This window comes from Lampris incognitus, chromosome 3, assembly GCF_029633865.1.
Source record: "Lampris incognitus isolate fLamInc1 chromosome 3, fLamInc1.hap2, whole genome shotgun sequence".
Taxonomy (NCBI): domain Eukaryota; kingdom Metazoa; phylum Chordata; class Actinopteri; order Lampriformes; family Lampridae; genus Lampris; species Lampris incognitus.
The window spans coordinates 82,866,307-82,889,189 of NC_079213.1; the positions used below are offsets into that span (position 1 = coordinate 82,866,307).

At 44.6% G+C, this 22,883-nt stretch overlaps 1 protein-coding gene across 2 annotated transcripts; it reads right to left on the reverse strand.

The window, feature by feature from the left end:
- Positions 1–1,269: 1,269 nt before the first annotated feature.
- On the reverse strand, positions 1,270–7,993 carry LOC130109301 (flavin-containing monooxygenase 5-like). Of its 2 annotated transcripts, none has more exons than XM_056276133.1 (10): positions 7,652–7,993; positions 6,263–6,436; positions 5,163–5,351; positions 4,730–4,895; positions 3,794–3,936; positions 2,997–3,193; positions 2,683–2,830; positions 2,268–2,475; positions 2,105–2,177; positions 1,270–2,014 (listed from the first exon to the last, which is right to left on the reverse strand). In XM_056276133.1, exons 2-10 carry the CDS (start codon positions 6,392–6,394, stop codon positions 1,621–1,623), a joined length of 1,650 nt encoding a protein of 549 aa, XP_056132108.1. In that variant the 5' UTR covers positions 6,395–6,436; positions 7,652–7,993; the 3' UTR covers positions 1,270–1,620. The 2 variants fall into 2 exon arrangements, with proteins under 2 accessions (XP_056132108.1, XP_056132107.1); XM_056276132.1 differs by lacking the exon at positions 7,652–7,993 and adding an exon at positions 6,806–6,941.
- Positions 7,994–22,883: the final 14,890 nt, after the last annotated feature.

Consider the following 22,883-nt stretch of genomic DNA (forward strand, 5'->3'; position numbering starts at 1 on the left):
CTCTGCCTGCCACCACATGAGGGAATCAGAATGACCTGCTAATCTACATCAAGCCTGTTTTAAGTTACCTTCTTTTTATTTATGTACTATATGTATATGTTATTGTCTTCTTTCTGTGTGTATATTTGTTAACATTCGTTATTTGTACAATGATTTGGCAATACTGTATTTTGTTATGTTCATGCCGATAAAGCTATTTGAATTTGAATTTGAGAGAGGGGGGTATGGGTACGAGAGGGTACGACATATGGGTATAATGGGGGGGTCAACCACTGCGAAGTTTCATTGAGGCTCGTTTGGTTACTCTGGTGTGGTTGAGGTGTTAACTGCATATGAACAACGCGAATTGTAAGAGTAGCCTACTATATAAATTAAGACAATGCTAGTGTGTCATTGAGCTACATGTTAAACCCTTGAAACCAAGTGGCCATTGACAACAAACATAACTAAGGACAAGGACGCAGGTTGCATCTGGATAAAGCTTTGGCTATTAAGCCCGATGAGTGCCTTGTGTATCATGTTATACAAGTCTGCAAGAACATCAGTCTATGCTCTAATTTTCAACCCCTTTTGTTTCCGTTAAAGGTCCTTAATTAAACCATAAGATTAAACGAAGTGCTTTGTTTTGTAAATTTTGTCAGTCTGAAGTCGCACAGAGAATGTGTATGCTATTGATAGGCGTTGTGCATTTTTCAGTTTAATTATGAATTTCTGCTTAGATACCACGAAGTAGGCTGCTGCTGGTTTTCTGTTTTACTAGGTAGCCACATTCACCTGTTGTGCCAAGTATTCCAACCACCAATAGACACAAAACAGCAGGTTAATATAATTAACTACATGGCAAAGAATAAACCCACTGGTCTGCTCTTATTTGAGGGCCGGAGTGAGAACCACTGCTGTGCACCTTTTGTTATTTGAGAATGTAAACGTCCAATCCCATTCCTTTCAAATCTTTTTTGTCAAACATGGCAACCCTGATGGTGAGGAGTGACGCGTGAACGATTCCTCTTCCGGGGTCATCGGGTCCTACTTTTTTTTCTGACTGTCACTACCGTCACTACCCGATCCGTTACGGAAACCCGATTTTTTTATGCATGTGTGACCGCTGAAGTTTAACTACACATTATAATATACAATAATGAACATGTATTCCTGCCCAAAGAACCACACAGATGCCTCAGTCACATTTTCATTCAAGAAAAATCTTAAATTTGGCGAGTCGTAATTAATTAGAAAAAAGGCATATGAGCTAAAAGAGCAATGCAGACCTTGATGGTATCTCTGTTTATTGAATTTTGAAAAAAGAGAGAGCTCATACTTATTGAGTGAAATTGTGATAATCTCATGATTCATGTGCTGGTGAGAGACAAGACCACACACGATAGTCAGTGTTTCCAAGCGTCACCTTAGCTGTACTCTAGGGCCGCCACTAGGTGGGAACACTTACTAATGTATCTTGGCTAACAGGCCATCTGAGATGATGGGTTCATAGTGAACTAAAACACCCGCATATGTAATGATCACTATGCCAATAATTACAAGAGCAATTGCCTGCTAGCTATGCATTATACAATCATTATTATACAATCTGATGTGGGTTAACTGTTTAGGCAGGTTGACTTAAATTGTGTCCAGCAATGCGGTTGGCTCCTGTAGGAAGGCTGAGAGGTTGTTCCTGTAGTAATAGGTGGCCATCCCCAAGGCAGCAGCCATCAGAACGAGACGCAATGTGAAGAACTGCTTTGACTCAGATTGGTCAGATGGTCTGGTCTTCATGGGTTCAGCTACCCGACCCCATTGAGTGAGGATAGCCTCACGGGCCCCAACCCACTTTCCTGGCCCTCTCAGACGGTACTGGTACGGGGTGCAGGGACCCAGCAGTACACTCAGTCCAAGCCTGGGATCTGTCAGTAGTAGCCCAAGGATATTGGGTCGAACACCCACCAGCCTTGCTATCTCATCCATGTAGCTGATATAATCAACTTGTATGGTGTGCCGCTGGCTGGTAACATACCTGAAACAGAGATGTGTTAAATCTTGAGTCTGACACTGTTATCTTTTGGTCTTTAAAAAATGAATGATTGTGGAATTGAGTAAACACTACCTTTTAGCCATGGCATCCTTCTTGTACTGAATATCCTTCAGCATGGCAGGCACTGAAGGAAGCTTCTTATAACCTGTGAAAGCAGGCTTGACATAATGAATATCTTGAGCCTCTGTTAATGATAGCATGATATGAAGGAGTTAAACAAGGAAACCTATATCACCTTTAAAGACACATGTGACCCATCTGGCTTGCATCTCAGAGATGGGCATAATGGCTCCGAGAGGCTGCACTAACCCAATAATAGCCAGTGTGGGGTGGTCCAAGTTAGGTGGGAATACATTCTTGTACAGGGATGTCTTGTTCCCAGTCACTGAGAGCACGTGAGAGGCAAGGAATGGAAAGGAAAAGCTGTAACCAGTGGCAAATACCTGCAAAGACATAGGTTTATCTCATTACTAGCTAGTGGCACTGAAGTCCAAGAATACTTGGGAAGAAAATGAGAAACTGAGAGCAGGATAAGTAGTTTGGATAATGGATGGATGGATGGAGATTGTGTGTGTGTGTGTGTGTGTGTGTGTGTGTGTGTGTGTGTGTGTGTGTGTGTGTGTGTGAGTATGTGTTATAAATACACCTACCACCAGGTCAATGTCTTCCACTACGCTCCCATCGTCAAACTCCACACTGGATCCCTGAAATCTCTGGATGTTGGATTTTACCTGAACTGTTCCTGACAGGATGCGGTTGGGCAGTTCATCATTCACTGTGGGATGTTGGCTGAACAACCTGAGATTTAAATTCAGAAGAGCTGAAACTGATTAACAAGTACTATAGTCTGACATCACACTCTTCTTAAATAAAAACCAACATCCTACAGTACCAAAGCTTTCCACTTAAGCCTCCTTGTAGCAAAAAAAAAAAAAAATTGTTGCGCACAAATAGATAAATCTACCTGTGTTTTGGCTTCAGATTGTAGAGACTGTGGTTGAATCTTTGGTTGAGTCTGTTCTCTCCCAGGCGGCAAAGAAGCCAAAAAGGAAGGATACTCTTCAGAGAATTAAACACCCTGTTGAACCCCAAATCCAAGGGCAACCCATTGTCTCCAACTCGATTGATAATCCAGGCTCCTCTCCGAGTGCTCAGGTAAAGCTGGGGACAGAAGATAAGAGGAATCAGCCATAATTGTATTATCATTGTTTTATTGAGGGCATCCAGGTAGCGTAGCAGTCTGTTCCATTACCTACCAACATGGGGATCGTAGGTTTGAATCCCCGTGTTACCTCCGGCTTGGCCGGGCGTCCCTACAGACACAATTGGCCGTGTCTGCGGGTGGGAAGCCGGATGTGGGTATTTGTCCTGGTTGCTACACTAGTGCCTCCTCTGGTCGGCCGGGGTGCCTGTTCGGGGGGGGAGGGGGGAACTGGGGGGAATAGCGTGATCCTCCCATGCGCTATGCCCCCCGGTGAAACTCCTGTCAGGTGAAAAGAAGCAGCTGGCGACTCCACATGTATCGGAGGAGATATGTGGTAGTCTGCAGCCCTCCCCGAATCGGCAGAGGGGGTGGAACAGCAACCGGGACGGCTCGGAAGAGTGGGGTAATTGACCAAGTACAATTGGGGAGAAAAGGGGGGAACCCTCCCCCCAAAAGAGAAAAAAAAATCATTGTTTTATTATTCTAGTTATGATCTAGTTATTAAAAGTTAAAATCCCAGTTTGAGTGGGCACGCCACTGGGGACCCATATACAAACCTGCTTGGTGACTCTGCTCAGTTCCACAGCTATGTCTCCACCAGAGTTTCCTATTCCAATCACTACAACCTTCTTATTCCGCCACTCCTCGGGAGTCTTGTAGTCCCTACTGTGGAGGTACTTTCCCTTGAACGTGTCAAAGCCTAAAACACAGAGACATGCGAGTTGGGACCAGAGAACAAAAAACACTTGTACATCTGCAGCAACGAGAAAGCATTTGGATAGCTTTACAGACTAATCTGTAATTTCAATTGAATTCAAGAGTTTCATTTCTAAATTAAATTTATATAAAAATGGGTAAAGAGGCATTTAGGTAAGACATTGTCCAGTGCCCATATTTCAAAGAGGGAGTACTGCAGGCCAACCTGTCACCATTCCAAAGTAGTGAAAATGTTTAACCCAATGTCCCTAAACTTTTTATTTACCCAAGTTAGGATTTATAAAGCTTTGTGATTCAACCAGGTTTTCTTATTTTATAACAAGTTAAAGTTTATTATTATCATTATTATATATTATATTATATTATATTATATTATTATCATTATTATTAGATTCCAAATATGGTAAATCTAGGGTCCAAAGGTTTTCTTGTAAATGTCATTATTTTCTCTTCATTGGCAAACCCACCTAAACTCTGTTGACATTGCCCAATCACATCACTATTATAATGAACTTTGCTTATGCCATAACAAGTTCCAGGCAAAATGTCTATGGTTAAACAGATGAGAGGAGGGACGCACATCAAGTGTTGGAGAGGTGCTGACCACGATGAAAGTAGACATGTAGGAAGGAAGTCACACACTTGTAGCCACGACGCAAGAATCGTTTCATGAATTAGCAACATTTCGACATGGCAGTCTTCTTCTGTCATACTCTTGTTGTACTGCACTTTAAAACTATCTGGTTTTAAAGGTGTTTACAGACAACAAATAGTACCAGGGAAGTCATGGAGAGGCATGTTGGGGTCACAGTGGTGTCCAATGCAGATCATCACAGCGTCAAAAATGTGCCTCTCTTTCTTTCCATCTCTGCTCTCTGTCTCAACATCCCACTGGCCTGAATGGTCAAAATCAGGTCTCTGCTTCATCCGCAAGACTTTGGTCTGAGAGAAAGCGAAGCAGAGAGAAATACACATTATTTGTCATTTCATTATACCATATAGGACAACAGAGTTTTCTGAATTGTGAATCCATAAAGTGGATTCATATGGGTCTAAGCATAATAGTATCCATTTTTAGTTTCACATATCCTTTAGCTGTATTGAACTAAGTATCACCACACATTTGTTTTTAAGGGCAGAATAATTAATTATCTAGAGGTGTTAAAAGCCTCTCAATTGGCCATCTTGAGGTTAATATGCCATCCTCACATTGAAACATATGTGCTTGGTGAGCTGGAAGTGATCAGCATACATCCGAAAGTAATCCATGATGAGGGAGTTGTGCATATAGTTGGGGAAGTTTGCAGGGATGGGGAAGTCACTGAAGCACATCATCTCTTTGGAGGTGTTGATGATGACAGAGTGGTAGATACTGGCCCGATCTGGCTCTGGGTTCTCCTGAGATACGGTAAGTCAGACAATAACAGAAATACCATTGCTTTGTCAGTAAGTATTGATAAATACATAGTGTAGCTTATACTTGGTTACTCTGGTTCAAAGTACAAATCTTTGGAGCGGTGTTTCCAAACCCTGTCCTGCTGATTTTCTTTATAACCCCGAATCGGTAGGTCTGCTTCCAATTACGCAACCAATCATATCGTAGAACTTGATTATGTCAGGGTGCCAAATCGGAAAAACTTAAATACTAATTGGCTGAGTAAGCACAAGCGGGTCTATGATGCAAATCAGCAGGACAGGTGGGTAATAGAGGATTGGGTTGGGAAAAACAGCCTTGAAGTAACTAGAGCAGACAAAAAGCAAACGTGTGATACAGAGCATCGTGAGTATGCAGATTTCCCTTCCAACTCAGCCGCCACACCAGGGGCCTCGTGTATCAATCATTACTATGGGCAAATTTGTCCGTACACACCCATGGGGTTTTTTAGCCGTGAAGTTTGTCTCAGAGACCACTGCAGAACCTGGGTAAACCCTGAATTTAGACACCGATTGGCTAACACTGATGTCCTTGCAGGCCTGGGTGATTGCTTGTTTCAAGAGGTAGACAATAGATGTTAAGAGGAAGGAATTACAAATAACCATCATGCTTTGCACTGACTGTCAGACAGTCTTGAGGGCTAAAACATTCCATGGGTGTGTACGTGCAAATTTGCCCATAGTAACGATTGATACATGAGGCCCCATGGGGATGGCACTTATTTCCACACCTTCACCTAAAGAGGACATGCGTATCATCTGGAAATCCTCTCTGAGAGATCCAGGCATGCCTACGCGCCGATCTCCAGGATGATGGCGGTGAAAGGAGACAGGGAGGAATAGAGGAACTCCCGCTTGCACTGACTGTGACTCACCCTGAACCTCCACAGGCCGCCAATGTCATCGCTGCTTTCGAAGCATACTGGCTCTAGCCCTTCATCCAAGCAGATCTTAATACAGACCAAGCCTGAGCTGCCAGCTCCGACCACAGCCACACGACGGGCCATACTCAAGCTCTGCGCAGGACGGTCAGTTAGTTTGAAAGTCCTCTGAAAGAAAGGCACGGTGTTACAGATTTAACAGCGGCAACTGACATAATTTGGTTCAATCGTGACAGACTTTGAAACTTTTATCTGACTCGGTAGGATTCAGCATTCCCATTATGCAGGACTCAACAATACGTCTGCAGTTAGTTGTATCCTGTTTTATGTTTTAGCTGCTATCACAACCGCCAATTGGCTTTCATGAACTGGTATGAAGCAGTCGGGCTCGTATTCAGTCATTTACACGCCTATTTCGCGTTGGTGAGATGTCACCGTGTCGCTTTGAATTTGCATGTAAAAGCTCTCGTTAATGACCCACGAGCGCGTTATTATGCTCGTTTTCTGCCTGAGCTGAGTAAAATGAGAAAGACTTGCCTGTCCGAAGAAAACCACTTCGTGGCGTTGCACAAATTTAATGCAGCGTCGGACAAGTGGGCTTTATGTAAACTCGATGGCTGGCTGAACTTTGGGTTATTTCCTCGTCATGGCTCAGATAAACCAGCCAGGCCTCTCCCCCTACACCACCTTTAGTGGATCCCTCGGTGATGTAGCGTTAAGCCACAATGGTGGCTTATTTTCCACCAAACTCTCAGTGTAGCGTCAAATGCTCCAATTATTAAAACGGGAGAAATACTATCGAGAGGACACGGGGAGGGTGGACCAAAAGCTTGCGTCAGGTCTTCGCAGAAGTCGGCGACGCGATCCCCCGAAATCGTTTATGTAGCAAGACAATCATTTGCAACTTGCAATTGTTATAATTAGGGACATTGCCAACTTTGGTCATAAAATAGGTACAACACATGCGAACTAGGGTTATAGATATAGGTTTCAACGTAAGCTTCACTACAACATGCCTCACAGCCCACGGTGTGCGCGGTGCTGTACCCAATCATAGGGATTGTGGCATTCAAACACATGTAGAGCAAGTCAGCTGTGGCTTGTATCGGCCATATATTCAAACTGGCAACCGTTGTGTGGCGCAATCAAAGTTGCTTAATTCCCATTTATGGAAAACTAGAGCGGCTCTCTTAAGATCTGGTCACTGACCACTCTGGGTGTGAAAAACTGTACCCTTGCTTGCCTCTGATGGCAAAACTGACGGGCGAAAGCACAGAAGTATTGCGCTGCTTTTGCATGCGCTAAACCTGCACAAATAAGACAGAAAGAAACCGTGTAAAATTCTCAAAGCACCGGCAAAGGGTGAAATGCTTATTTACTTACCGCGCTGCCAAGCAAATAGTGTCTCTGTGCCCCGGTGCCATTTGCACGTACTTAACTTGGGTAATATGCACACATTTGCCGAAAAATTGGCCCCTTTGTGTGCAAATGGGCCTCAATGTAAAAGTCCAACCAGTGCTAATACCCACCCAGCCGGCATTTCAACGTTTATTTACGGGTGAATCACTTTTGAATTTTGTCTCCATTTTGTAAAGCGAATCAACGTTGCTGTTGCGACGTTGTTTCTAAAATCACTTTATAACTTTGTTTATAATGTTTTTTCAACGTTGAAACAACAACACATTATTTCAACCACAGGTCAGTCACATGCCGGCTAGGTAGCCACACGCCCTCGGAGTGAACATTATGAGCGTCTTCAGAGAGTTGGTGGTAAGTGACGCCCAGACTTTCGAGTGATCCTGGCAGCAGTGGTTGTAGCCAGGGAAAGGCATCGTCATACCAGATGTTACGGCGGTCTCCATCGCCCACTCCCTTTCCCCGCCTCCGCCTCTCAGCCCTCTCATAGGGCGCGCTCTGCGCTCTCCCTCTCTGCGGGCTCTGACGTTCCCGGGACTTCGGCGCGCGCTGCCAGAGAGCCGCGCTTCCGCCACAAGAGGCAGCGGTACGAGCGAGGCTCGTCCTCGTCCCACACCTGGTCCCAATCTCCAATCAACTCATCCATAAGAATCTGGTCCGCACTTCTAACAGCGCGAGTTCCTGCCATAATCTCCGTGGTAACGTACCTCGGCTCTAGTGTTCATGTCTCTAGTTCATTTATTCTCGTCTCTAGTTCGCGTTCAAGTTTCTAGGAGTTACTTTTCTACTGTTTGCCTATTACCTCCAACCTCATTATTTTCTCCTTCTGCCCTAAGGACTGTGTTTGGATTCCGGAAGCCAGCTCAAGGGAGCCACTACTCGCCGCTCATCTCCATTCATCTCCGCTACTCTCTCTCTCTCATTCATTAAATCGCCCACTGGGCTTCAACTCGCTCCCTGCCTCCTGAGTTGTGCATCTGGGTTCTGGGACTGAAACATAACATTAGGGGTGCTCGTGAGCGGACATTTCGCAGGAGAATATCACTTTTTGATTCAAATAAGACCGAAATCATTCGCAGATACAGGTCACCAGGTCGTAACAATTCTTGCTATACTTGATGACGTCAAGGATGAATGACATTGAACCTGCCCGCTGTGTTTTTGGCGCAAAACCGCCATTGATATTTTGCGTCATGGATAATTGCAATGAGATGCAAAATTGGGGCAAATTGCTCTCGGCTGCAAAACTTTACAGGCGTGTTTGCTGTAATATCATTAGCGCAATATCTTTTGTGAAGCGGACCTTGAGACGGGGCAGATAGCGGTTGAAAGTGATGCGCAATTCATGGTGCCATCAACGGCCACGATCTATTCTCTGTGATCTCACTTTTGAGGGTGTACATTACAAAACCCTGCCCACGAATATCATACTTAAACATAAATACTTTACTGATTTTTCTTTTTTTGTGAACTATAGAGGCAAAGGTGCACGTCATGGTCTGAAAAACCAATAAACCAATATGTCTCGATGCAATGCTCAGTAATCCATGATCAGTTTGTGTCCAGGTGAACTGATTCAAACTTTACTGAGACCAAAAAAAAAACCTCAATAAAAACATTTCATACCATCCCTGACTGACTTAATAATCTCTATGTAAAACAGTCGACGTTCTTTCACACGAGTGATTTTAAAATGTTTTATATAGATGTATTACTACCATTGCTGACAGGGACATTGGTGATCTTGTATACACTATATGTACAAAAGTATTGAGACACCTGGCCATTACACCTACAGGAGCTTTTGTGACATCCCATTCTAAATCCATAGGCATTAATATGGAGTTGCCCCCCCCCCCCTTTGCAGCTATAACAGCTTCTTCTAGGAAGGCTTTCCACAAGATTTTGGAGTGTGTCTGTGGGAATTTTTGCCCATTCATCCAGATGAGCATTTGTGAGGTCAGGCACTGATGTTGAATGAGAAGACCTAGCTCGCAATCTCCATTCTAGTTCGTCCCAAAGGTGTTCGATGGGGTTGAGGTCAGGGCTCTGTGTGGGCCAGTCAAGTTCTTCCACACCAAACTCACCCAACCATATCTTAATGGATCTTGCTTTGTGCACTGGGGCAGAGTCATGCTGGAACAGAAAAGGGCCCTCCCCAAACTCTTCCCACAAAGTTGGAAGCATAGAATTGTCCAAAATGTTTTGGCATGCTGAAGCTTTAAAATTTCCCTTCGCTGGAACTAAGGGGCCTAGCCCAACCCCTGAAAAACAACCCCATACCATTATCCCTCCTCCACCAAACTTTACAGTTGGCACAATGCAATCATGCAGGTAGCATTCACCTGGCGTCTGCCGAACCCAGACACGTCCATCAGACTACCAGACAGAGAAGCTTGATTTGTCACTCCACAGAACATGTTTCCACTGCTCCAGAGTCCAGTGGCATTGTGCTTTACACCGCTCCATCCAACGCTTGGTATTGTGCTTGGTGATGCAAGGCTTGCATGCAGCTGCTCAGCACTGGAAACCCATTCCATGAAGCTCCCAGCACACAGTTTTTGTGCTGATGTTAATTAATACCAGAGGAAGTTTGGAACTCTGCAGTTATTGAGTCAACAGAGCGTTGGTGACTTTTACACACTATGCGCCTCAGTACTCATTGACCTCACTGTGTGACTTTACGTGGTCTGCCACTCCGTGGCTGAGTTGCTGTTGTTCCTAAACGCTTTCACTTTTCAATAATACCACTTACAGTTGACTGTGAAATATCTAGCAGGGAAGACATTTCATGAACTGACTTATTGCAAAGGTGGCATCCTATGACAGTACCACACTTGAATTCACTGAGCTCTTCAGAACGACCCATTCTTTCACAAATGTTTGTAAATGCAGACTGCATGGCTAGCTGCTTTATTATATACACGTAGCAATGGGTCTGAATGAAACACCTCAATTCAATGATTACGATGTGTGTCCCAATACTTTTGTACATATAGTGTATATTTAGGGCAGCAAGTGACATTATAGAATACAAGATGTAGTGGCTATGGAAATTATTTATCATTTTATCCTGGTTTGTGTTTTTCAAATGTTTTTTTATACAATATGTGTAATTGCAAAAACACTTGGACTATAAAGGAAAGGAGATTACCTTTGGCACTAGCCTCTTTGACTTGCAAAATGTACATTTTCCAATCAGTTTTTCTCAGAATAATAGTCAGGGTCACACTAGATACCCATAGGCCAACAAAACACTGATTGTTAAGAGTTTATGGCACTTGCAAGTCTGTAAAAACAAAATTATTAAACTGCGCTTTGTCCAAAACTTTTTTGTTGCAGTGTTTGTATTGCGTTTTATGCGCATAACATAATTTACACACTCATGGATCATACTGATGAGACCTGCTGAAAGGTAGACCAGGAAGGACAGAGGAGAAGTGTTTCAAAGAAGGTTGAATCAGTTCATTTGGGCACAATGTTTATTGACAAAAATGTTTCATCACTCAACTGACACCTTCAGTCTAAAGTTTAGCCTGAAGATGTCACTTAGCTGAGTTTAGACTCTAAACTGACTGCAGGTATCCCCACCCCTTATATACAATACAGTACAATACAGTTGCATAACGACCGAAACTAACGACCAATTTCATGTGAATATGTCACACCCATATTCACATGCAACTGGTCGTTGGTTTCGGTCGTTAACACCATCTTACAATGCTGTGATTGCAACATTCCCTAACCCTCTGTGAATAGTACACATGGCCATTGAAACTCTAGTTAATGGTCACACCCATATTTGCATATGAAACTGGTCGTTGGTTTCGGTCATTATTCAACTGTATTGTACTGTATTGTTTTTAAGGAGTGGGAATACCTGCAGTCAATTTAGACTGAAGATGTCACTTAGTTGAGTGATGAAACGTATCTGTCAATAAACGTTGTATGAGAAACTGATTCAACCTTCTTTGATTTTCTTTCCTGGATTATTGAGCATGCATCAAGATGAGGAGAAGTGTTGTTTATTGCGGTGGGATCAACACAGCAGCTTAGTGCTGATAGAAACAGTGTCATCCTCAGTCCAGAAGACTGCCAGGTCTTTGGCTCAGGCACCACTCTGATCCAAAAGGGCCAAAACAGGTGATTTACTTCCACTGAGTAAGGGTGGCATGAAGGGGCCTCAGCCCATGGACCAAACCCGGTCAGATGGTGTTAGTATGGAGGGCTGGGACCCAGAAACACCAGCAGTCCCAGCCTATAGGGTGCTTTAGCAAAATACAGTGACGTTTGGGATGATCCCCCACATGCTTCACTATTGGCCAGGTAAGAGACATTGCAGGTTAGTTTAAGTGTGCAATAGAAACACGCAAATAAACCTTTACACTGACATGCAGCTACAAATCAATATTATCTAACAGCTTCAATGGTAATGATATATTATATATGAAATCACAGATGACTGAAATTGTGATGACTTATTTTCTCTAGGTCATTGGTATTGAACCATGTGCCATAGAGAGCCATGTGTATGCAGGTTTTCATTCTAACCTAGCACTACACCAGATGATTTCTCCCAGTAATTATCTCAACTAGACAAAGGAGGACCAGTTTGTGAAATGACCTGGTGTTCCATGGGTTGTTACGTATCATTGTTTTGTCTGTGCATGTACAGTATTCATGTGTTTTTGAGTAATCTAAAGCCAGGGGACACTACGCCATGCTGGACTGTGTGTGAGCTGTCAGAGGAGGGAGGAGTTAGCTATTTTCCGTTAATGCATTTTTCTGTAATGTTTTGAGAAACTCCAGGCGTTCTTGAGTTGTTTTAAATAAAGCTCACAGTATCCCAGACCACTTTTTTCCGCGTTCCTCCATTACAGTGCCTGAACCAAGTCACAAGGCCATTTGAATCCTACTGTGAATGAAAGTCCTTCATGTTTAGCATAAATAAGTTCTTACGTCATGTCAAGTCAATTTTATTTGTATAGCCCAATATCACAAACTACAAATGTGCCTCAAGGGGCTTTACTTTTTTTTTTTTACTTTTTTAATTCTTTTTCTTTACTTTTTTTCAAGTTCTTAACCCAAGTCATCATGCTCATGACCTCCCAGAAGGCATTCATATCTTTGAATCTTGAGAATCCTCTAAGAAAAAAAAATCCAATACAATCTTGAAGTTGCAACAACATTTTTAATTTGCTTTTTATAAGAGGAATTCAAGTTTTTATCCAGTGATGTTACTGTGCAACACAGAGGCAGCTGTCTTTGAATCTCAAACCAGCCTCAGTTCTTCATTAACAGCATTGTCCCTGTGTTGGATGAGAGCCCGGTATGTCATTTAATCCTTTTTACTGGTAAACTGCCGAAAGCAGATATTTAAGAGTAAGGCCGTATATTCTACAGGCTTCTAGGAAACCATTTCATCTTCTTTTGGGTAAAACCATCATCTTTTATCTTTTGGCAAGAGATGCTCTTGACAATGGGGCATGTGAAAGGCAATAATTATCAATCAACCTACATCAAGAGTCATTTACAGCGAAAGAGTTAACAACACAGTAGGTAGTTGTGTACTGTATACTGCTACTCCCAAGAAATTGCTTGATAAAAATAAATGCCACTATCAGCAAGACATTGATAAGCAAAATACTCAAATCTACATTAGACCGCGGTTAGTGGTGTCACTGGCACGGAAAGCCTGGGGGGGCACAATAAACTCTGTATGGGCAGCATGCAAATCATCAATGAAACTACACACAAACCTACTTGCTCAATGAATCCAAACACAATTGCACCTCATCGGTGAATGAAATCACAAATGCAATCATTGACGTAACGCGGCACAGGAGTTAGTGGAAGTGGAGACAGGGATATAAGTGACATCTTCAATAACAACATTTGATCTCAAACAACTGGTATATTACCTTGTTATACAGCCTCACGTTACAAATCCAAAGTTATCAAGCAGCAGGAGTTAAACTGGGATTTGCTTATGTGGGGGTGGGGGTGTTCTGTGGTTTCAGGGTTGCCATGGGTGCACGTGTGTGCACATAGACTATAAAATCTGATTGATATCATTTGACAAACTGTAAATAAAATATTAACAAGGTGTGACAACCCTCTGCTCTGAAGACTAAAACACTAATCAAAGTCATTCTAGATACTGTTGGCAGTGCGCAAAACTACAGCTGATGACGATAAATCTTTCTGTAAGTGCACTCTCCTAAGTATCTGTATCTCTCCTCCACACATTGCCAAACCATCTCAATCTTGCCTCTCTTGCTTTGTCTCCAAACCGTCCAACCTGAGCTGTCCCTCTAATATACTTGTTCCTAATCCTGTCCTTCTTCATCACTCCCAATGAAAATCTTAGCATCATCAATTCTGCCACCTCCAGCTCCACCTTCTGTCTTTTCGTCAGTACCACCGTCTCCAAACTGTACAACATAGCCGGTCTCACTACCATTTTGTAAACCTTCCCTTTAACTCTTGCTAATACCCTTCGTCGCAAATCACTCCTGACACTCTTCTCCACCCACTCCACTCTAGCTGCACTCTCTTCTTCACCTCTCATTTGCACTCCCCATTACTTAGAACAGTTGATCCCAAGTATTTAAACACATCCACCTTCATCACCTCTACCAGTGACGTGCGGTGGGGTTCGTGGCTGGTGAGGCACTGACTTTTTCAGAGTCAGATTTACAAATATATGAACCCAATGTAGTAGCTACAATTCACCATTCATTTGGCAGCTTGCACATTGACTACTGCTTGTGTTTCATATCTCATCAGCATTCTTTACACACACATAATTAAGGAGCAGCTCAGAGAAAGAGCGCATTTGCTCTGCACCGTGCGTGTTTTCCTAATTTGCCATTGTAATTCCACAATTACTATTACTATTTTTTATATTGTGTAGTTTTTATCTGTTGTTGCTTTTTGTATTCGTTTATCTTTGTACAGTGTCCTTGAGTGTCCAGAAAGGCGCTTATAAATAAAGTGTATTATTATTACTACTATTAGTATTAAATTAATTACATACTCATTCAATACAAATAAAAGGATGTACTGCAGTGTATGCATGGGCTTACCTTTACTTGAAAATGAAGTCCATTCTCCTATCCTTCTGGACAAAAATCTCCGTGACTTTGTTGTAAAAGTCCTCCTTATCTTCTTTTAGTTTTAGAAGTCTTTCCGTCTCAATCAACCCGTGGGCTCACGCATACGCCCCCTTCAGTGAGGCAGAGGTACTGGCTGCCTCATCTCATGCTTTTTCAGTGCGGTTTTATGTAAGATCAGCAAGACTAAATATGTTATACACATACATGAAGTACATTAACTATTGTAAGGAAAGTGAGGACATATAATAAAAGTGTCCACAAACATTACATTGGTGACAAACAGTGAGAAAGCAAAAGGCATGCGCTCAACCCAGTTTGTGAGGGATTGCGCAATCCGAGGTGAGGCTCCACTCCTCGCTGCCTCAACTCGGGTATCTCCCCTCTAATTGAACAGGAAATATGCAAATTCAGCGATCTTGATAATAAAAATGATTTAAATTATTGGAATTGTACATAAATTACATTTATAGCACAGATCAGTAGACAAATATTAATATTTATTTTATTTTATCATCATTTGTTTTTTCTTTTCATGATGAAAGGTGAGGCTCTGCCTCACCTGCCTCCCCTGACCGCACGTCCCTGCTCGACACCCTGTCGCATGCTTTCTCTAAACCGACAAAGACACAATGTAACTCCTTCTGGCCTTATCTATACTTCTCAATCAACATTCTCAAAGCAAAAATCGCATCTGTAGTGCTCTTTCGTGGCATCAAACCATACTGCTGCTCACTAATCATCACCTCTCCTCTTAACCTAGCTTCTATTACTCTTTCCCATATCTTCATGCTGTGGCTGATCAACTTTATACCTCTGTAGTTGCTACAGTTCTGCACATCACCCTTATTCTTGAAAATCGGTACCAGTATACTTCTTCTCCACTCCTCAGGCATCCTCTCACTTTCCAAGATTGTGTTAAACAATCTAATTAAAAACTCCACTGCCATCTCTCTTAAACATTTCCATGCCTCCACAGGTATGTCATCAGGACCAAGTGCCTTTCCACTCTTCATCCTCTTCATAGCTGCCCTCATTTCCTCCTTGCTAATCCACTGCACTTCCTGATTCACTGTCCCCACATCATCCAAGTAGTCCTTCCACCTTCTCAGCACACTCTCCTCGCTTGTCAGCACATTTCCATGTCTATCCTTGATCGCCCTAACCTGATGCACATCCTTCCCAGCTCAGTCCCTCTGTTTAGCCAATTGGTACAAGTCCTTTTCTCCTTCCTGAGTGTCTAACCTCTCATACAACTCATCATTCGCCTTTTCCTTTGCCACCTCTCTCTTCGCTTTACGCTGCATCTCCTTGTACTCCTGTCTGCTTTCTTCATCTCTCTGACTATCCCACTTCTTCTTTGCCAACCTTTTCCTCTGTGTACTTTGCTGTACCTCCTCATTCCACCATCAAGTCTGCTTAATTGTTTCCCTTCCTCTGTCCTGATCATAGGCCGCGGAACCGGTATGGCCAGTAGGGCCGTGGCCATACCTACTTTGGCGTGCATCAAACATAAACATGTGTAAAAATTCAAATCGCAAATACGTTACATTCTTAACGTATTGCTCTTTCGCGCGCTTCCCGGGCTAATTTCCACTAGCTGTAAGCCTACGTACAGTACGTAGCCCATCACAAGCAACAAGCTCTGTTTCCTAATGATTGATTGGTTATTTGTGTCACGTGAGCTTAGCGTCACACGGACGTGATTTCGCAGAACAAAATACCAGCGCTCTATGTAGACTAACTGCTAGTGTGTTCGCTAAACTTTAAGCAATAGTAACGTTAAAATGAATGATGAAGCGTCGAAAAATAGACAAGGTACGCACAGATTGAGAAAGAGTGCTTAGCCAGCGTCTGGGCATGTGAAAGGTTCGAGAAGTACTTGTTTGGGCTTGACAATTTCAGACTTGTCACCGATCATAAACCACTAGTGCCTCTCATGAACAGCAAAGACTTGGATAATGTGCCCATTAGGTGCCAGAGACTGTTAATGAGGCTGATGCGTTTCAATGCAGTGGCTGAATACGCACCAGGCAAAACTTTAGCTGTGGCTGATGCACTCTCCAGAGGCCCAGAGCAGCGCTATAGAGATGGTGCTTCTCATGATGATGTTGCAGCACACATTGATGCCATCGTGTGCCAGGTGCCTGCCACACCTCAAAGGATGCAGGAGATAAAACAGAGCACGGATGGGGATCTGCAGCTCCAGACAGTGTTGGGCTTCATCAGACACGGCTGGCCTGAGTATGTCGATAAAGTGCCGGAGACAGTCAGAGGCTTTCTACTACAACCGCAGGAACGGCGTGCGGACACTGCGCCCACTGAACTCGGGTGACGCAGTACTCGCCAAACTTGATGGACAGAAAACATGGACAATGCCAGCAGTTGTTCACAGTCAGAGCTCCACTCCCAGATCCTACATAGTGGAGACAGCTCAAGGTGAACATTACAGAAGGAACAGGCGCCACCTGTTGGCCACACCTAAAACACTCACCTTTGTCAGCAGGGATCCTGACCATGTCACTCCAGGGGAGAGTGGAAACACGGATGAGTCCCGAGCAGCAGAAATGCCAACTTCCACACCATATGTTACTCGCTCTGGCAGGGTGAGCAAGCCTGCAATCCGGCTGGATTTGTGAGGCGTATGGACTTGTGTACTGTGGGGGATTTTTTATTTTTTTGTGAAAAGGGGGGTGATATACAGGTTAGAAAATCATCTTAGAGGGGGAGATGTAATGAATGAAAGGTCACGTGTTTAACTTGACCTACTCACGGGTGTACGTGCAGTGCGTGTGACGTATACAGGAAGTGAGACGCGCATGTTATGAAGGTTGTATGTCGGATGAACGCTAGTAAAAGCTACGCAGTTAAGAACCTACGAAGTCGGCTCGTTCTTGAATTATTCTTATGTCAGTAAGACAAGGCGTCTACGGACATTACAATCCCTGTCTATGCTCCAGTGAATCCCTAGAGCTCGCTCTACTGGTATGTCAGAGAAAGTAAAATCCCTTGTCTTGGCATCTGTCGCCCGCTCTGATGAGGGTATACTCTGTAGGACAGCATGGTTGTTTGAGACAAATTTGTGGAGACGGAGACCACCCTTGGTGCATATTTCTCTTGCCACCCAACTGAATGGCCTTTTCCACGGTATCCGTACTTGTGACTCCATCGTCCACGTAAAAGTCTCTTGTCATAAACTGCGACCCTACTGGGTATGGCAGTCTGTTTTCATTGGCTTGGTACTTCAGCCCATAATTCACGTAGCCAGGGGACAACACTGCACCGAAAAGATGGACTTTCATTCGGTAATCCTGGGGTTGTGTGCTTGCATCTCCATCTTTCCACCACAGGAAACGTAAGTAATTGCGATCTTGGTCTGGCACATGGAACTGATGATACATTTTTTCTATATCACACATAAGAGCTATAGGATGCCGTCTGAACCGTAGAAGGACACTGGTGAAGTTGTTTATCATGTCTGGCCCTGGAATAAGATGTTCATTGAGGCTTGTGCCGCCACACTTCGCAGAGCAGTCGAATACAACACGCAGCTTGTCAGGCTTTTTAGGGCCCTTTCACACTTATGTTGTTTAGTCCGGACTTTCAGACTTTCCAGAAAAGTCCGAACCAGATTGCCAGGTGTGAAACCTCTTGGACCAGGGTGTGTTACTTTCTATGGGGTGGTTGGATTTGAGTTGTGTTTAGTCAGAGATTTTTGTTTAGTTTAAGTACAAACTTGTGAAAGTTATTTCGTTTACATGTAGTTAAATTGTAACATTGTTTGAATTGTTAGTTACATAAGTGAATCCGAGTATTGATAATAATAATGAGATGTATTCCAGTTCCAGTTGTATGTGATTTCTGTGTGCTTGATAAGGACTTTTATTGCGAAATTCTATTGGCGAGAAATGCGTGCATCCGGGGTCTCAGTTAGGGAGCTGCTGTGATTGGCTGATTTACGTTCTGGGGGTGACGTCAAGAAAGTTAATACAGCTTCAGAGCGGGGACTCTTTAGTATGACGGGACGAGGACGGACTGGTGAGTGATTGCAAGAGTGAGTGAGTTATATTGTGTTTTAGCTTTGAGTTGAGGGTACTTGAATGATGTATGTTTGTATTTTGTGTGTTTTCTTTTTCAAGGTTCGTAACCTGTTGGTTAAAAATAAAGAAATTTTCGACCATTGAGTGACGTCCTGTTCATCCTCGCCTCAGCTGCGGGGCTTGTTTGAGAGTTAGCAGCACAGTTACGAACCACCACGACGGCAGAAGAGTTGCTGAACCGTCGCCTGGAAGAGAAAGGTTGTGGTATCCATGTTGTTGGTGTAAACGTAATAAACCCGCACATAAGGCTACTAGGGTCAGCGAGCAGGTGGTGAAATTTCCCTTTCAACGACGTACCTGTTTGTAGCTAGCATGCTAGCTTAGGTCCGTGTAGCTAACTAAAGTAAGGGCTCAGCTAGCAGTTTAGGAAGCTAACGCTGCTAGCTAAAGTAAGCACAGCTAGTAGGCTATGAAGCTAGTGTGCTAGCTAGCAATTATGAGAGTTAGCAAGGGAAAGCTAACGTGAGTTAGCATCGGAAGCTAACGTAATTACCATAACAAAAGCTGACGTGAGCTAGCAAGGAAAGCTAGCCCAGCCAGTAGAATAGGAGCTGGTTAACTAAACAGCTACCTGCTGATGCCAGTGATCACATTTAGCAGCCGTCTAAATTAATGGCCTAAGCTTTAGCTTAGTTTTGAGCGTACCTGGGTAGCAAGCCGGCGGGGGAAGGTGAGACCTTCCCCACTTTATTTATTTGTGTTGTTTTCTATTTTGGGCGGTATCCCCGGGGGGACCCCTGGTGAGCCCGGTAACGCCGCTGAAGACTAGTCAGGCTGAGCTAGTCAGGGCAGAAGATTCTGAGCTAGTGTAGGCAGCTAGAGAGGGCGAAAGACTTTGAGTTAGAAAAGGAGATACAGGTACGCTCAGGGCTTAGCATCCAAGGTAAATCAATAAAAATGGAATCACTAAAGAAAGAGAGGACCAAAGTGAAGACGGCGTTCACGAAAAGAGCCAACTACATCCTTAGAATGGCAACAACCATGGTTCGAGATGAGCTGAAAGTTGAGTGGAAATCATTTTCTGATGATGCAAAAAGGGTTCTTTCTGCAAATGATGATTATGAGGCTGGCTTGCTAGCTGAAGCGAACGATGACGTGGAGGCACTGGATGGGCAGCTCAAAGCAGACAGAGAGAGTAACCAGAGAGTGTGAGCTCAAAGTTGAAGAGGTGAGACGGGCAGTCAAGTCCAGCCTTTGGTCGAGATATGCGGAGACCGAGCTAATATCTGCCATTGGACGGGCAGAAAGAAGCTATGAAAGCGTTGAAGGAGTCAGCCTGAAAGGAGTAACCTACAGCAACGGTAAGGAGCAAAACGCACTCTTGGAAGGTCTCATCGCCAAGGCAGAAAATCTGCTGGCTGTCTGGGAAGAGTGGATCCCTGAAGGTGTTACGTGCGACATGAGTAAGCGGCTTTGGGTGCTGGAGGACAAGAGAAACGAGCTCTGGATCAGGTGTTTGGCAGAATTCGGCAGGGCCAGGAAAAAGGAGGCCGATGAGATCGCCGAGACTGAGAAGAGAGCCGCTGAGGCCAGGCTAAAGGCTGCCGAAGTTAGCGCCGAGTCTGAGGAGAGGGCTGCGGAGGCCAGGAAAAAGGCTGCTGAAGCTCAGCAAAGGATGGCAGAAGCTGCCGAAGAAGAGCGTGCTGAGCTAGCTAAGGCTCAGCGGAAAGCATGGGAGGAAGCACATAGCGCCAGTATGGCAAGCCTGGGAGCGGGAGGCGCGCAAGCAGCAGCCAAACTGAGAGTGCGCCTCCAACCAACAAGACTACCGACGTTCAGCGGTTGCATGAGAGACTTCCACCGATGGCGAAGAGACTGGGAAAGTCTGCAGAGGCAGGGAGATCCGTCAGAGTCACCGGAAGTGAAAAAATTCCAGCTCCTAGACAGCGTGGAAGAAAAAATCGCCAAAGACCTCAGACTTTCGAGCTATGATACTGCAGGAGAAATGTTCAGGGTCCTAGAGAACCGGTTTTGGAACAAGACTACCATCGCGATTCACATAAGGGAGTTGGAGAAGTTTCCAGCGGGGAAAGGAAACCAACCAAGAAAGACAATTGATCTGATTCAAGCTGTGGAGAAGGCCCTGACCGATCTGACGGATCTCGGAAATACTGATGCCATAAAGAATCCGCTGGCAATGGAAACTATAGAGAGCAAACTACCTGACAGTGTGAAGATGGACTGGCTCAAATTCGAAACCAAACACGAGAACGGTGTCACCGCTGATGGTCGCTTTAATGCTCTCTTAAAGTTCCCAAAGGAGCAAGAAGCGGTTTTCGAAAGGCTGGAGCAGTTAAGAGTGTCAGAAGAGCCTGAGAAATCGAGCAAACCGGAAAGGAGGGCGTTCACAAGGGCCACAGGAAGGAATTTGGCAAAAGAGGAGTGCAGCGTGTGTGGAGATGAGAAACACGGAGGCAGGATCTTCTTCTGCGAGAAGTTCAAAGGGCTCAGCCTAGCCGAAAAGAAAGACGTCATCGAAAGGAATGGAGCCTGCAGGAGATGCTTGGCATCCCATGGTGCGGATGGAGAATGTAGTAACAGGTTCCTCTGCAAGAAGAAGTGCTGCCAGAAAAGAGACGGCTCAGACCACCACTACCTCTTGTGCTCCGTGGAAGGAGGGCACAAAAGTGAGGAGAAAAAGAGGGAAGAGCAAGAAGGGGGAAAGAGAGACACAAAGGCAGGAAGGCTCTCAAAAGAACAAGAGAAGGCCCTAGCTGATGTCTCCCCTGAAGTAGCGGAAAGGGTAATAAGGGCATTTACCAACAAGACAACTGCGTCAATGAGAGCGAGCACAAACGGTGATGGTCTCCTTGAAGAAAGGGGTTTGACAGAGCATCCAGTGCTTATGATGATCATGGAGGTCACAACCAATGGAGGACAAACTATTGGGACCCTGATGGACCTTGCGTCTGACACTAATTACATTACCCACCAAGCCGCCAACAGACTCCGACTGAATGGAGAGAAGGTAATGCTGGTCGTGCATGGAGTTGGTGGAATGAAAGTAAGAGTCCAGACAATAAGGTACTTGCTCAAAGTCAGAATGTGGACTTCAGAGAATGAGTGGAGTCCCCACCAGATCGTCTGTTATGGACTGGACGAGATCGCACAAGCAGACCATGTCGTTAGCCCGCGGCAGCTCAAGAAGTTCTTCCCGGAGGTCAAGACAGAGGAACTGGTCAGGCCAAAGAAAATCGAACTCTTAATCAGCCACCGAGAGGGTAGGCTTGCTCCGCAGCGGATGAAGACAGTGGGAGACCTGGTGTTGTGGGACGGCCCACTGGGCAAGACTGTGGGGGGAGCGCACCCTGATCTGTTCGAAGAGGTGAAGGTATCCATTCACAACTCAAAGACACATTTTGCACGCTCAATGAGAGCAAAAGTGATCAAGGTCGAAGAGATTTCCAGAGAGCCAAATAGCTCCAGAGAGGAAACGCTGGGCCCGGAGCAAGAGAGTGGTGAGGAGACCAGGAACATGGCCACAACCAGCAAGGAAGTTCTTGAGTGGTGGAAATGGGACAGCATCGGAGCTGCCTGTGAGCCGAAGTGTGGAGGATGCCGGTGCGGGAAATGCCAGCCAGGGGGGAAGGAAATGACTCTAGCTGAAGGGAAGGAACTAGAAAATATCAAGGAAGGCCTGACCTATGTGGCTACTGACGACCACAGTGACTCGCCGCACTGGAACGCGGGATACCCCTGGACTGAAGACCCGGCTTCACTTCCAAATAACAGGAAAGTGGTGGAAGCGACATTCTTGAGAACCGAAAAGCGCCTCATGAAGGACCCATTGTGGAGAGCTGCTTACGCAGCCCAAGTACACGAGATGGTGGAAAGAGGAGCAGCCATCGAGTTAAAGAAGGACACAATCAACAGTTGGAGAGGGCCAGTTTGGTACGTAAGTCACCTAATCGCACCGAACCCTCACTCTGTCACCACGCCAGTGCGGCTCGTCTGGAACAGTAGCCAAGAGTTCAAAGGGACGAG

What these genes read in the sequence shown, in the direction of transcription:
- LOC130109301 (XM_056276133.1), bottom strand. Translation starts at nt 6,394, where the DNA reads ATGGCCCGTCGTGTGGCTGTGGTCGGAGCTGGCAGCTCAGGCTTGGTC. An exon ending in CCAAGCACATATGTTTCAAT is followed by an intron (nt 4,896 to 5,162) that starts GTGAGGATGGCA and finishes GCTTTCTCTCAG; the next exon opens with ACCAAAGTCTTGCGGATGAA. An exon ending in TGGAAGACATTGACCTGGTG is followed by an intron (nt 2,476 to 2,682) that starts GTAGGTGTATTT and finishes ATGTCTTTGCAG; the next exon opens with GTATTTGCCACTGGTTACAG.